This window comes from Dasypus novemcinctus, chromosome 8, assembly GCF_030445035.2.
Source record: "Dasypus novemcinctus isolate mDasNov1 chromosome 8, mDasNov1.1.hap2, whole genome shotgun sequence".
Taxonomy (NCBI): domain Eukaryota; kingdom Metazoa; phylum Chordata; class Mammalia; order Cingulata; family Dasypodidae; genus Dasypus; species Dasypus novemcinctus.
The window spans coordinates 94,005,029-94,019,363 of NC_080680.1; the positions used below are offsets into that span (position 1 = coordinate 94,005,029).

General features: G+C 46.0%; 1 protein-coding gene across 5 annotated transcripts in view; it reads left to right on the forward strand.

Annotated features, from left to right (window-relative positions):
* The window catches only part of DENND1A (DENN domain containing 1A), a 615,092-nt gene that overhangs the window by 560,115 nt on the left and 40,642 nt on the right, over positions 1-14,335 (forward strand). For all 5 annotated transcript variants that reach the window (XM_058302406.2, XM_058302408.2, XM_058302405.2 and 2 more), the window contains exon 19: positions 571-702. In XM_058302406.2, the coding sequence (XP_058158389.1) occupies positions 571-702 (132 nt within the window). The remainder of the gene's footprint in view (positions 1-570; positions 703-14,335) is intronic.

Consider the following 14,335-nt stretch of genomic DNA (forward strand, 5'->3'; position numbering starts at 1 on the left):
ATTTTTAAAACGGCAAGGCTAACAAGAGTACCGTGAAACTGATAACGCATCCATTGCTGGTAGTTGGTGTAAATTGGAAAGCAATTTGGTAGACTGAATAAAAAGCCTTAAAAATGTTTATATCTTTTGACCTAGTAGTTTCATTCCTGGCACTTTCCCTAGAAGAAATCACCCAAAAGAAAGAAAAACTGCAATATTTATCACTGGGGTGTTTATAACATTAAAAAAAAAATTGGAAACCGCCTAAATGCCCAGTGGTACTAGAATGGTTTATTAAATTATGGTATATCCACTCAATGAATATTATGCATCCATTAAAATTAACTCTATAATGACTATGTAACAGCATAGAGATATGTGTAATATAGTGGAGGAAGAAGCAGGGTAAAAAATTATATATGAGCTGTGATTGCAAATAATTTTTAAATGTCTGCACATAGACACGTGAATATTTAAAAATGAAACTAGCTGTGTGAACTGGGGGAATGAAAGGGGATTTTTTCCCTTTTATTTTGGATGGTGGTGCCATTCAGAATAAAATCTAACCCCTGCTGGTGCTTCTCCCCGCAGGACGTCACCGAGAATGGCTGCACCCCCCCGACGGAAGAGCAGCTACCAAAGACAGTGCCATCCCCACTTGTGGAGGCCAAGGACCCCAAGCTCCGAGAAGACCGCAGGCCAATCACAGTCCACTTCGGACAGGTATGCAGCCTGGCCCTCTTCCCAGTTTGTTTTTTGAACAGAAGCTGCAGCACATACAGCAGACGGTTTTTCATTTCAGCTCCCTGTGGCAAAGCAACTCCATACAGTTTTTCACATCTTTGAATGTTTATTTGGTGCAAAAATGTTTTGAAGGTTACTTTTCAAAAATTTTGAGGAGACGGCATGGCTCTGGTCATAAACTAGCTCTCCTCTTGAATGAAGTCATTAAAGGCAGCTGCTGTCTCCCTGCTCCAAGACACTCCATTTAAGGTACCTCTGTTAACTGAGCATCTCATTAGAACACTTTAGCATCCCAGACCCTTATTTGCACCTCCAAAGAAAAAGCAACAAGGGAAGTCTTTAAAAAAAAATCAATTAGATGTTCTTTATTAATGTACTTCCTGAAAGTCAACATTGGGAGGCGTGCTTCTCAGAGTAAACACCCACACCACAGTTCTAGAGCACCAACTCTTTAACCAACTGTTTTTGTACACCTGAGCATTTGAAAAAGTGTCTGTCTGATTTTTCTCCTTAAGTAAATCATTGTAATTGGTATAAAAACTGGAGTTTTTATCCATTACTTATCTGTTGTTGTGGGTTTGGTGAAAAAGAGATTGTGTACCCGCCTCTCATCTCGTGCATTAACTGTTTTGCTTAGCAAAAGTCCTAATTTTTTGTGGTTTATGAGAAATAATCCTGTTAGTAAGATGCAGTTATAACAAGAAGATACAAAGCTATTTATTTTAAAATCACCTGAATCTTTATCCATTGGTTAGATGAAGCAAAGTAGTCTCTGTGATTTTATCATTTGATTGCTGTTTTTACCATATAAAGGGTTGGAAGCCTATATTTAATATATTCCTGTTTTTAACATTCATTTCTCAAGCACCTACTACGTGCCAGGCACTGAGCTCCTTAAAAATGAAGGAAACTAACGAAATTGTTGCTGTGGGTTATATTTAGGGGGTGAGTTTGTTGAAACATAAGAATCGTTCTTCTCTAATCCATATTTTCAGATAATACAGTCTCACATCCTTTAACTTGCCACTTTCAGATTTCACACTTGAAAGGGATGTTATAGAATTGAAATGTGGTGCAAGAGAGAAGCATCCATGGGGCAGTCCTGGTTTGGTTCATGCCTATCTGCAGATTGCATTAGTATTTTCATCCCTGAAGTGCTCCTCCTCCCCGCGCTCAGGCCCTGTGGGAGAAATCTACGCCCGGTTCCAGGCTGTGTTTGCTGAAAGAGCAGCCCCTGGTTGTCACCAGCATGGCATTCCAGAGCCAGCTTCCTGCTTTCCTTTGTCCTCATTCCTGCACACACTAACCTCCCCATGAAAAGAGGCCCTCACTGTAGTTTGGAGCCCATTACAGAGAAAGAGGGGGCGGGGAGAGGGATTTCATGGTGTTAAACATTCCATTTTTGAAACACAAAAAAGGAGCCCCTATTTGAAATGGAGAAAGACCTTCTTTCCATTTCAGCAAGAAGTAGAGAGAGGCTTTAATGTCATTCCCAGCTAAATGCAGAATAAGAGTGTGTGTGTGCTTGTGTGTGTGTGTGTGTGTGTGTGTGTGTGTGCAGGTGGGGGAATAAACAATTAAAAAAGCCACCCCAAACTCTGTTGAAATAAGAGCTGTCTATGCCTTCACAGGTCTGTAAACTAGAGAGGATGAAAGTGGCTTTTTTTCCCTGTTTGTCACTTCCCTCCCATGGCTGCCAGCATTATGCAAGTGTACAGGAAGGCAGGATTTTTTTAATGCATGCATGCGGATTAAGGTCGAGCCCCGAGTATCAGCCATGCAGCAGGCTCTCCCTTACAGCTGCAGCCTCCGAGCCTACCCACAGCCGCGAGATGCCTTAATTGAGACGTGCTGTCAAAGTGACAAACACATTTGCATACAGTCTACTCTCTATTTATTTTCACTGGAAAGGTCTATAGTCTGCTGTTGGTTGAACATTCTTAATCAGTTTGCTGTAAGTGAACTGCCAGCCAGCTCACTTGCGCTGGCCGCTTCTTCATTAGATGACAGATTAGCTGCAGGGGGGACAGACTAGAGAGACTGTAGACCCCTTTCTTTTAACTCTCCACCCACCCACCCCTGCCAGTAGGTTGTCCATTAGTCCTTCCCCAGACACCTGATTTGATGGGCTGTTGACCATAGCAGATAGCATTTTTGAGCACCTACTACTGGCAGGCAGGAGGTTTAGGGACTTTAAGTTCTTCTCAAAACAGTTTCTTTGTACTAATCCAGAAAATTTTGCCACACTATTCTACCAACTGTACAATTTTTCACTTGATATTTTTCTTTAAATAGACTCAAACCTGACACCCATACCAACTTTAGCCTCATCTATAGCAATGACACTGGTAAAATCACAGGTTTGATGAACTGATCCAATTTTTTCCTCAGGCATATTTTAAAAATTGTGTTTAAACGTTCATCCATGTATCACCTAAACCACTCATGTAGCCCCAGTGAAGTATACGTTCCTCTTAGGAAACACAGATGCTCAGTATCTTGAGTCATCTCTGTGTCATCCTTTGGGGAAGGGACCATTAACCTCATAGTCTGGATGTGGAGCTGGGTCTCAGTGATCTGAAGTGATCATCCCACGTCAGTGTGACCGCAGAGCCCACGCCGCCTCCCTCACTGAGTGTGGACTTCAGCTGTTTGGTGTGTCTTTTGAAGCAAGAGGGGCCTAGCAAAATAATTTGAGTTAGCCAGATAGTGCCTTCTCCTTTAGAAAGATTCCAGGGTTTGCATTTCTGCAGTTTGCACTCCTTAAGATAAATGTCTTAATAAAGTCACAATTCATATGTTTTCAAAGCAGACGTATATAATGCCACTTGGAGCTGTGATAAGCCCAAGCTGGTATTATTTTGAATATGAGGGGGGAAAGAAGTAAACTTTAAGTTGGCCTCTGCATCCTTATTGTGTATGGATTTTTTTGTTTGTTTGTTTTTTGAAGAGTTTCAGAATTCCCAAATAACTTGAGAATGCCCATTCCTACTTTGGAAAATGTTTAGGTTTAGGGGCTTTAAATAACATCTCTTTTTTTTCTCTTCCATCTAAGCTCAGAATCCATTGAAAAATAAGGCTTGGGAGACAGTCAGATGGAGATTAAAATGCCAGCTTTTTAAAAGGAGAGAATTGCTTTAGACCTGAGGCTAAATGAGCTTGATAAAACTTCCGCTCAGAATTAAAAACACAGAGTTACTCCAGGCTGTCCAGGGGCTGAGGTGTCCCTAAGTTCTCATCGGGGAACAACACCAGGCAGTGACTGCGGGCTGGGTGCTCAGTAGGAGAAAGCCAGAAGGATTGCTGGAGCACACTCAGTTCCTTCTCCCAAGCTCTCCAAGGAAGAAGGCATTACACCCACTGTACATATAAGGAAAAAGGCTCAGAAAAAATGTGAGTGCATTAGTAGCGAATTCATACTCCAAAGCCAACAGTACCTCTCCTTCTCTTGACTTTGTGCAGCAGTCCCTCCCTGCATAGGGGACCAGGACTGACCATGACAGTCCACCGACACAGGATGCTGGTTCTGGATACACACTCATGGGCCTTGGCAAGGGGCTGGGCCTTCTCCTCAGGAGCCCTCCGTTGATGAGGAGATGGGAGGACGAGGCTTCCCCAGGAGCCTCCTGGCATACCTCCTCTGGAGTCACGTTGTTTGTGATTTCCCCTAATTAATTGATCTTGCAAGTAGAGTCACTGTCTGCCTTCCAGTGTGATAGATTCCAAAAGGTATACATTAAAAGATGCCTCTATCTTTCTGCCAAGTGAGCAAAGGTTTCTGTAAAGTTTGAAAGGCCTGTTAAACTGAAGCCAAAACCAAATGCTGTTGTGGCTTCCAGAGATCCGCAGTGAGCGGTTTGCGTACTGCCGCCAGGAGCAGCTCTTGGAATGTGGTTGCCTGTTTGTTTATAAAGACGGAGAATTCTGGCTTTATTGGCCTGAGCCGGGTCGTCACTGCCAGCCCCGAGCTGGGGTGAAGAAGCTGCCCAGCCAGCAAATGCCTTCTCACCTCCTTCACTCTGAGTCCCCTGAGGAATTTCTTCTGCCCTTCAAGCCTGGAAGTCACATAGTTCCCTTCAGTTCAGCCCTTGCCTCCCAAACTCCTCCAGCAGGCGTTCCTCTGTTCCCCAGACACCTCAAAACAGAGACCTCCAGAGTGAACGCACACTCCCCAGCAGACCCACTCTTCCTCCATCTCCTGCCTCAACAGGTCCATTCTTCCCACTCCAAGCCTCTCCCTTCTGCTTCTTAAGAACCACTCAGTTCCTCCCCTCTCCATTGCCTCGGTCACAGCTTTGGTTCAAAGTGCATCCTCACTCACCCGGATTCTCCCGCAGTCTCCTGACCAGCCTCCTGGCCTCACCTCCACTGCATTTCTCACATAGCCCTGGAGGGAGCCGCAGGAAACGTGTGCAAGGGACTGTGTCACCCCACTTCCCTGACCCCTGCTCCTGGGCTCCCCTAATGATACCCATTTTCAACCCTTAGCTTGACATCTGAGCACCTTCATGATCTGCCTGTCCAAGCTCATCACAAAGGCCCTTACAAAAATCCTCCTGACTGCTCTGTGAAGAGTTGGTTGCTCCTATCTTTGTGCTACCCCAGAACTTTGCACAAACAGCGTGTGTCACAGTCTTATAATTGCTCCTTTACATGCTCATCCCGCCCTGAGAATGCAAACTTCTTGAAAGTCCAGAGTGTTCCTTGGGCCCTGTGGCTTTATTATTGATGTGAACTTTTAAATTAATTATTGATTAATTGATGTTTAAGTACTTGCTGTGTGTGTCCAACAAGTTATTTAGTTTGATTTTAGTTGCTATGCTTACAATTTTGCTCATCTGAAGAAGAAAAACAGAATATTCCCTTAGTGGCCAAAAAACTATTTCCAAATTCATTTTCCATAAATAAAGTTTTCTTTCCAAATAGCAATAGTTTCATATGATAAGAGTTTACTTCCCATCTCATTTTACTTTGTATGTTTTTATGACATCCTAAGGTCTAGTCATATGTGCCAGCCTGAGGAAAGAGGCAGAGGATAGAGACACATGCTATCATCGGAGGATGGGTAGACTTGAGGAGGGAGACGAGCGGGACAAAGTAGTCAGGGGAATGGAAAGGTCCATGTCATTCCTTAAATGATAATGAATAAAGCAACAGGATAAAACAGACATAAGTGTTTTTTTTTCACACTTTGACAAAAGTAAAATTTACTTTCAAGAGCTGTATACATAATAACTTGCATTGCAGTCTATTTACAAACTTTGTTCAACAACCTCATTCAGCATGTAACAGAGAAAATCAGCAAATATGACTCAGGACAAAAATATTTTCCACCAGCCTCCCTATGGAAAGACCATAGTTTTGTTGTTGTTGTTGTTGTTGTTTTGTCTTTATTTTTTTAATATTACATTCAAAAAATATGAGGTCCCCATATACCCCCCACCCCCCTCACCCTACTCCTCCCCCCATAGCAACAATCTCCTCCATCATCGTGAGACATTCATTCCATTTGGTGAATACATCTCTGAGCACTGCTGCACCTCATGGTTAGTGGTCCACATCATAGCCCACACTCTCCCACGTTCCATCCAGTGGGCCATGGGAGGACATACAATGTCTGATAACTGTCCCTGCAGCATCACCCAGGACAACTCCAAGTCCCGAAAACGCCTCCACATCTCATCTCTTCCTCCCATTCCCCATCCCCAGCAGCCACCATGGCCACTTTCTCCACACCAATGCCACATTTTCTTTGATTACTAATCACAATAGTTCATGAATAGAATATCAGTAAGTCCACTCTAATCCATATTCTATTCCTCCATCCTGTGGACCTTGGAATGGTTGTGTCCACTCCACATCTATATCAAGAGGGGGCTTAGATTCCACATGGATGCTGGATGCAATCCTGCTTTCAGTTGTAGGCACTCTAGGCTCCATGGTGTTGTGGTTGACCTTCTTCAACTCCATGTTAGCTGAGTGGGGTAAGTCCAATAAACCAGAGTGTAGAAGCTGAAGTCTGTTGAGGCTCAGGGCCTGGCTATCATATGGTCAGTCCAGAGATTCAGATCCCCTGGGTATATATTAAACCCCAGCACCAACTACAGTTGAGGCTTGTGAACAAAGAGCACATCTGAGTCCAGCTCCATCACACAGAAACACAAACTCCAAAGAAGGGCCGACTGACATGGCACTGAACTCCATCTGCCATGACCATAGAACCTGTGGGTCTCTGTAGCCCTCAGAAGAACCAATACCTGGGGTTGTATCTGGGACTCAGCTGAGGTGTGCATAGGGCGACCCCTCTGATAACCTCCCAGCTCTATTTGGAGACTCATAGCCATGTAAACTCATTTGTCCTTTCCATTTCCCCCTTGATTCAGGTCATAAATATTTAATCTGTAAAAGAGACTTACGACGTGTAAGCAAATGCAAAATGTAAACCTAAATTAGATTTAAAAAAAAAAAAAAAGCTTTAAAGTTGTTTTGGAAAAAGTTGGGAAAGGTTGAAGATGAAGTATGATGTTAGATGATAATATGAAAAGATTATTAATTTTCTAAGGTATAATAACAGTATCATGGTTAGGTAGGAGTTTATCTTTATCCCTAGGAGATGGAGCTAAAGTGCTTAGGGGTGAAGTGTCACGGTGTCTACAATTTATTTTCAAATGGCATAACCAAAAATACACACACACACAGATGCATGCATCCATGCAGACATGCACATTTATAACATCCACTCAGAGAGAGAGAAAAAGCAAATACAGTCCCCACCCCCAAAATTTAACTGTTGAAATGCAAATGCTGACCAGTTGATGGTGGACAGAGCACATCTCTTACCATCAGGCCACTGTGGATTTAAATTTTAGCTCTGTCACTAACTACCTGATGACTTTCAGTAAATTACTTAACCCCAGTGAAATTCAGCTTCCTTATCTGCAGACCTGGGATGGTAATTTGTTAGAGGGATTAAGTGGATATTATCTGTACAGTGTCCAGCTCAGTGTTCGCACACAGGCCCTTAGGAAATATCAGTCTCTTTCCCAGTGGAGAAAATGGAGCCAGCTGTTAGTCACCCTCCAGCATAGCCTCCCAACCAGCCCTGTTTCCCAGCACTTAACCATCATCTTGGCACTCAGAAGACTCACTGCCTTTGGCGGCAGCTCTCCTACACACATAAGTTGTAACTCATCTGCATCCCTGCAGTTTGTGGTGGGAAAGGCAAAACCTAAAACCAGAGGAGGAAGAGCATCCTCGCACAGAGGGAGTAGCTGTTGTCCTGCCAATAGCTAGGGCTGGAAGTAGCAGGTGGTGGTGTCCACATCCAACCCAGACCATGAGCAGAAGGGACCAGGCATGAGTGAGCAGGCTAGAGTCATGGCCTGCAACCCAAAGCAATTTTCTTGGTCTAACTCACCAGCCATGCTTTCATAGACCTCAAGGGAGAGCTCTCCACACATTGCTTTTTTTCACCTTATTGTTCACAAATCCTATTTCCCCCTCTTCCTTTTCCCCTTTTTATCTGCTCCTTTTAGCCACATCTATATGTAGGAAAGCAGGAGCTATTGCAGTGGCCTCTGTTCCGTCCAGTTCCAATTCAGCCTTCCTGCCAACTGCAGGGTAGACATGAGGCACCCCTACCTCACTTCTGGTGGAGGTGACTGTCCAAAGTTTTTTTTTACTTACCTGCTGCCATTACCAAAAGCAGCATGGTCCCTAATTGATGGGGAATTTGTCAGGTCTGTCTCTCTAGGGTGGCTATCCCCTTCCTGCCGACTGCAGGGTAGACATGAGGCACCCCTACCTCACTCCTGGTGGAGGTGACTGTCCGAAGTTTTTTTTACTTATCTACCACCATTACCAAAAGTAGCATGGTCCCTAATTGATGGGGGATTTGTCAGGTCTCTCTGTCCGGGTGGCTGGCTGGGCCTGTCTTCCCATGCAGACTCTCTTTTCCATAACCCAGGCTAGCCCAGAGACTGCTCTCTGATAGAAGGTTAACAAAGCCAGGGTTTTCTCCTCTGAGCAGACACACTTGATTTCAAGAGGGAAAACTTGCCAAACAAAACAGAGAAATAAGAGTCTAGAAATTCATAAGGATCATGTAGAGGATTCAGGAGGTTTCTGACCAAGCATTCAGCACTGTCTATCCAGATATTATTCTTCTCATTACAGGGAACTGAAGAAGGTTAGAAAGCTCAGCAGTAAGGTTAAAGCCCCTGATGTGGCACAGGAGGGCTAAGAAATGTCAGCAGCCACATGAAAATCCCAGTTCAAAATAGGAATTTGTTTTCTAAACTACACCACCTCATCTCTCTTCAGCACAAGTTAAGGATGATAGTGGAAGGACCAGGGACCAAGGACTGTCTTCCTTGCTGAATGCTTTTCCTTCTAGAACCTGAGCACTGCAACGTTTTGGTCACCTCTCACGTGCTAGGCTTTGGGGTATTATAAGAGCAGTTATTGGGGGTGAGGGGGTGCAGGGATGCATTGCTTATCATCACCAAGCACTGCACCAAGACTGGGAGAAATGGGTCTATATTCGAACTCCAGACATGTGAGGTGATTACCATAGATAGGCTAGCCCACTTGATCTTCATAGCCACCCTGGGAAGGTCTCAGGTATTATCCCCTCTTGCTGAGGAAGAAACAGCCTCAGAGAGGATGGGGACTTAGGCAAGATTATATAGCTCAGACACAACAGAGTCAGGACTCAAAGTTATGTTCTTTATTCTACAGCTCAAGTTCTTATCTCAGCTCTGGGCTAAGAACAGGGCAGTTTCCTTGCTGGATTTTGTAGTGATAAGAAGAGAGCAGTAACCTAGACAGGTGGCCCAGGATCCCAGGATATTGTACCACAAGTAAGGCTTTATTCCTACTTTCTTTCCAGATCTTGGGCCCTCCTTAATGTTTCTGACCTTGGTTGGCACCAAGACAAGTAAGCTTGTATACTCTTCTGCACCCCAAACCTGCCTTTAGACACCAAAAGCATGCTAGGTGCTTTCCTGGTATATAAGAATGTAGAATACAAAATCAAAGCTGGGCATGTGCAGGAGTTAATAGTGGAGGGTGTCAGGAGCCGTTCCAGTCCCAAAGACCATGGGTAGGGGTACCTGGGGTTACAAGAGACATAAAACCCAAAAGAGAATTTGGCTTATGCTAGCTTCAGATATGGTTTGATCCAGGTATGAGATTATGTCGGACCAGTTTGTGTGGTTTTTTTGCTGCATTTCTTGGGCTTGCCACTACCTCTCTCTCTTTTTTTTAAGAATATATACCACCTCACATCTTTTTTTTTTTTTTTAAGATTTATTTTATTTATTTCTCTCCACTGCCCCCCCCCCAGTTGTCTGCTCTCTGTGTCTGTTAGCTGTGTGTTCTTCTGTGTCGGCTTGCATTATCAGGCAGCACTGGGAATCTGCATCTCTTTTTTTGTCATCTTGCTGCGTCAGCTCTCCATGTGTGTGGCACCACCCCTGAGCGGGCTGCGCTTTTTTCACACATGCTACTCTCCTTGTGGGGTGTACACCTTGCACGTGGGGCACCCCTATGCAGGGGCACCCTTGCATGGCATGGACTCCTTGCACACAGCAGCACCGCATGTGGACCAACTTACTACATGGATCAGGAGGCCCTGGGGATTGAACCCTGGACCCTCCATATGGTAGACAGACACTCTATCAGTTGAACCACATTCACTTCCCTTGCCGCCTCCTCTCCCATGCTGTTCTCAGGCAGATGTTTCCCTGTTGGTAACAAGATGGTTACAACAGCTCCATGCCACACCCTTCCTGGTATAAAACCAGCAGGAAAGTGAGTGTCACTCTAGTTAACTCCCACAGAAGGTGTGGGATTCACTCATTGAGTCAACTTTGATCAAATGCCCATCTCAGAACCAATCATTGCCAAAAGTTTCTGCATATCACAGGTAGGACCTCATCTAGAGCATATTCCTAAGAGGAAGAAAGGATAGTGCCTGGAAAGAATGAGGGGACTGTTACCAAAAGAAGGGAGAACAGGTCAAATTGACAAATGTCCACAAAGCCCAAACAGGAGGCACTCTCTTGGCCTCTCATCCTCTCATCTGAGGGCAGAGAAAGGTTTGTGCTCAGAACTCTGGGTTCCTGAAACCAAAAGAATCTACAGAGCTGAAAGTCAAGGTCATAAGCCAAACTGGATACCAGATGGAGAAGGGAAAGAAGAGAAATAGCAGGTCAATATCTGGTGGACAAGGGAGACAGAAGCCAGAAGTTCCTGGTAATGGATGGACACAGTAGTCCATGGTTGCCTGTGATAGTTTCTGAGAAACAGAGTAGGGTTGGGGCAGCTGCAATCCTGGGGTCAGGTGCAGAGAAGGACAGAAACCAAGAACCTAGGTCATTCATTCAGCAAATACTCATTGAGACCTACTCTGTGCCGTGTCTGTGAAAACAGGGGTAACCCTGACATGGTCCCTGGCTTCAGGGGGTCCAGTCCAATAGCAGGTGGTTTGACTTAATTCAGATGGACAGAATCCATCTGGTTAGTTTTGAAAGGAGCAGATTTGTGCTTGTATGATCACGCCATGGGGCCTCTCAGAGTCCTTTTGCATTTTTTAAACTCCAACCAGTTTGATCCTCAGGGCAGTTCCCTGCCAGCTTCCTCAGGAGGTGTCCGTCACCTCATCACTGTTGACTTGCTGGAAATCACTGCAAAATAGATGCAATGTTTAATTAACACCCTTATTCTTCATCTGCTTCAAGGACTAGCTCATTTTCCTAGCTCTCTAGGATGGGAGGAAGGGACCTTCTTTCTACTGTCTCAAATGCATGGTGAAGGTTCCGAACCTGAGAGCCAAATATAGTGGATGTTCTAGCATGAAGGTGGCAGCTGACTTCAGGCAAGGTCCCAGAATTCCTTATACCTGGGCCCAGCAGTCCCCACTTGCTTTCTTCAGGTGGATGCAGTGAAGAATTCTCACTTTTTAATCACTGCTTTGGCCAAAGCTATAGTCTCCAGAAAGGCCCAGCTAAAATACACAAAGAGGAATGAAAATGAGACTGGCTGGCCACAGAAATTGGAGCTGGCAGATTGAATCATGCCGAGTCCCTCCAGGAAGGATGGTCTGATCCGGGCTTTGCGCCCAGCCGTGTTTTGTCCTCTCTTCCCTCAGATGGAGCCCTTCCCCAGCTTTGACCTCCCGCCTCTGACTCTCTTGCCTCTGTGGGGCACTCATCCCTGACTGTCCACCTTTATTCTGGCCTTCTAACCCATTCCTGTATTACATGCTTCAGCCATGGACATCCGCCCTGGAAGGTTTTCATCAGTCCTTGGGCTCTCCTGAATGTGCCTCACGCCAGTTCCACCAAGGCGTCAGCCTCTACTTCTCCTGAGCCCTCTCTGCAAATGTACATCCCTCATATCCCTGGTGGGGCTGGGGAGGTAGGGGGAAGGGACTGGTTTGGGTTTCCTTGCATGGCCTGCAAGACACAGGGGACAATTGTAAACGTTAGCGAGTGTTGGGATAGGCTGGCTCTTTAGCCCTTCAGGATTCCCTCCCTCTGGTCACTAATTTGCCTGTATGGTCCAGAGGGCATATCCAGCCCGCAGGGCCCTGCAGAAGTCACCATCTCCCAAGCCCACCCTGACCGCAGCTGGGCCTTCTGGGTTGGAGGCACTTGTGTCTTCCACATTTGGCCAGTTCCTACTTAATCTGCAGGACCCTACCAAGCACCTCCCACCCTGGACAGAGGTACCTCCTCTTCTCTAGTCCCCAACACTATACATTCTTTCATTCACCAGCTCTCCAGGCCAGACCCCGTGCTGGGTGCTGCTGGATCCAGAGGCTGAGGCAACTCCCACCATCTCTACCACCAGGAATGCCCTTCCTCCCAACCCTTCAGGGCTTGCCTCAAGCACCCCTTCCCCCAGGAAGCCTTCCCTGACTTCAGCAAGCAGCAGCATCACCCCCTGCTCTGGGCCAGCACTGTACCCGTGCCTGCTCAGTGGTAGCTCACTTACATGCTGTCCCCAGAGCCTGGCACAGACCAGTTGCCCTGTGAGTGGTTAGGGAATGGCCGAGTGGTGAAGGAGGAAACACAAATGGTGACACATCAGGAGAAGGGGTGAGGGTGGTTCTGCTCACCCCTCATACCCCTGAATAGTTCAGTCAGTTCAGCAGCACAGGAGAAACAAAACAAAACAAAACAAAAATGGGTGGCTGCTATTCTGTGGGCCTCTGTTCATCTTAGAATCCCCACATGCAGTGCCATGTCACTTGTGACAGGCCTTCTGAGTCCCCTAAGTCTGTCCACATTCAGCAGTGTGACAGCGAGGCCTCTTTGCCAGGTGATCAGAGCCTGGAAACAGCATTTCTTTTAAGGCCTGTGCTGGAGCAGCGCAGAATCTAGCTCCCTGCCAGGGAGGTATTGAGCCCAGCAGGATGAGAACAGGAAATCTGATTCAGGAAGACCAGAGGAGGCATTTTCTCAGATTAGAATTCTCTGTGCCAGAGGTGGGGAGTTTATCACAGTAGGGAAGGGGAAATAAATATGAGATATTGAAAGTAAATTGTATCCCACAAGCAGCAAGACCCTCTGAGAGAGTCAGCTCAGTGTCCGTAGCTGAACGGGGAGTTCCCATCCCGTGACTCAGGATGCTGTGCCAGGAACTGCCTGCCACTGCATGTCGCATTATCCCCATCAATCCTAACCCCACCGGAGTTGGGCACTGCCAGAAACTAGGTAAATTACTAACCTGGCCATGCCCACGGGAAGGGTTGGCAGGGACTAAGTGAGGGTAAGGAGAGGTCAGATGAATTGGGGACATTTTCCTTATGATGTGGACCTGCTACTCCTGAGCCAGGTCCTTCCATAAGCATCATTTCACTTAATCCTGTCAACAACCTTATAAAAGCCATGCAGTCATTATTATTCCAAAAAGCTAACACTCACAGATGTTAAACAACTTGTCTGAGGTAATACCGTAAATAACTGAGACAGACTGAATTAAAACCAGACCTATTTGATGCCTTAGGCCAGGTTCTCCCCTCACTGCAAGCTACCCCTCTGACCAAGGCCTCGTTGCGCCCTCTATGTATGCCTGGTCATGAGGCACTTGGTTGTGACTCCAGTGGTTTGGAGCATGTTTAGAATCCAGCGATTTGGCTCGGGGTGACTGTACACATCAAGGTCACATCGTTCTGCTTCTCTCACTCCTTGCTGAGACTCAGGGCTGTGCACTTGGGTTTGGGACTTTGCTTTATCCCCAGAATAAATCGGAGCCCTGGAGGCCTCGGCACAGGGGTAACAGTGACTGTGATGCTACGCCGCTGAACGCCTGCCGTGTGCCCAGCCATGTGCTCAGCATGGTGCTTGCATTTTCTCACTTTATCTTCCCCAAGACTACGTTGCCCCCGCTTTTCTGGAGGGCCAAGGACCTTTTCCTAATCTGCAACCCGGCAGGATGGAATTCAGATTCCACACCCTTGCTTCTGCTTTACTGCCCTGCTCTCATGACCCTGGGCCAGCATGACAGTAATACAGCTCCCGGCAGCAAAGGCAGCCTGCCAGTCTTCTGTGTACTGTATCTGAGAAATCACCCTCTTTCGGTCATTGTTTTGCCTGGTTAGTTT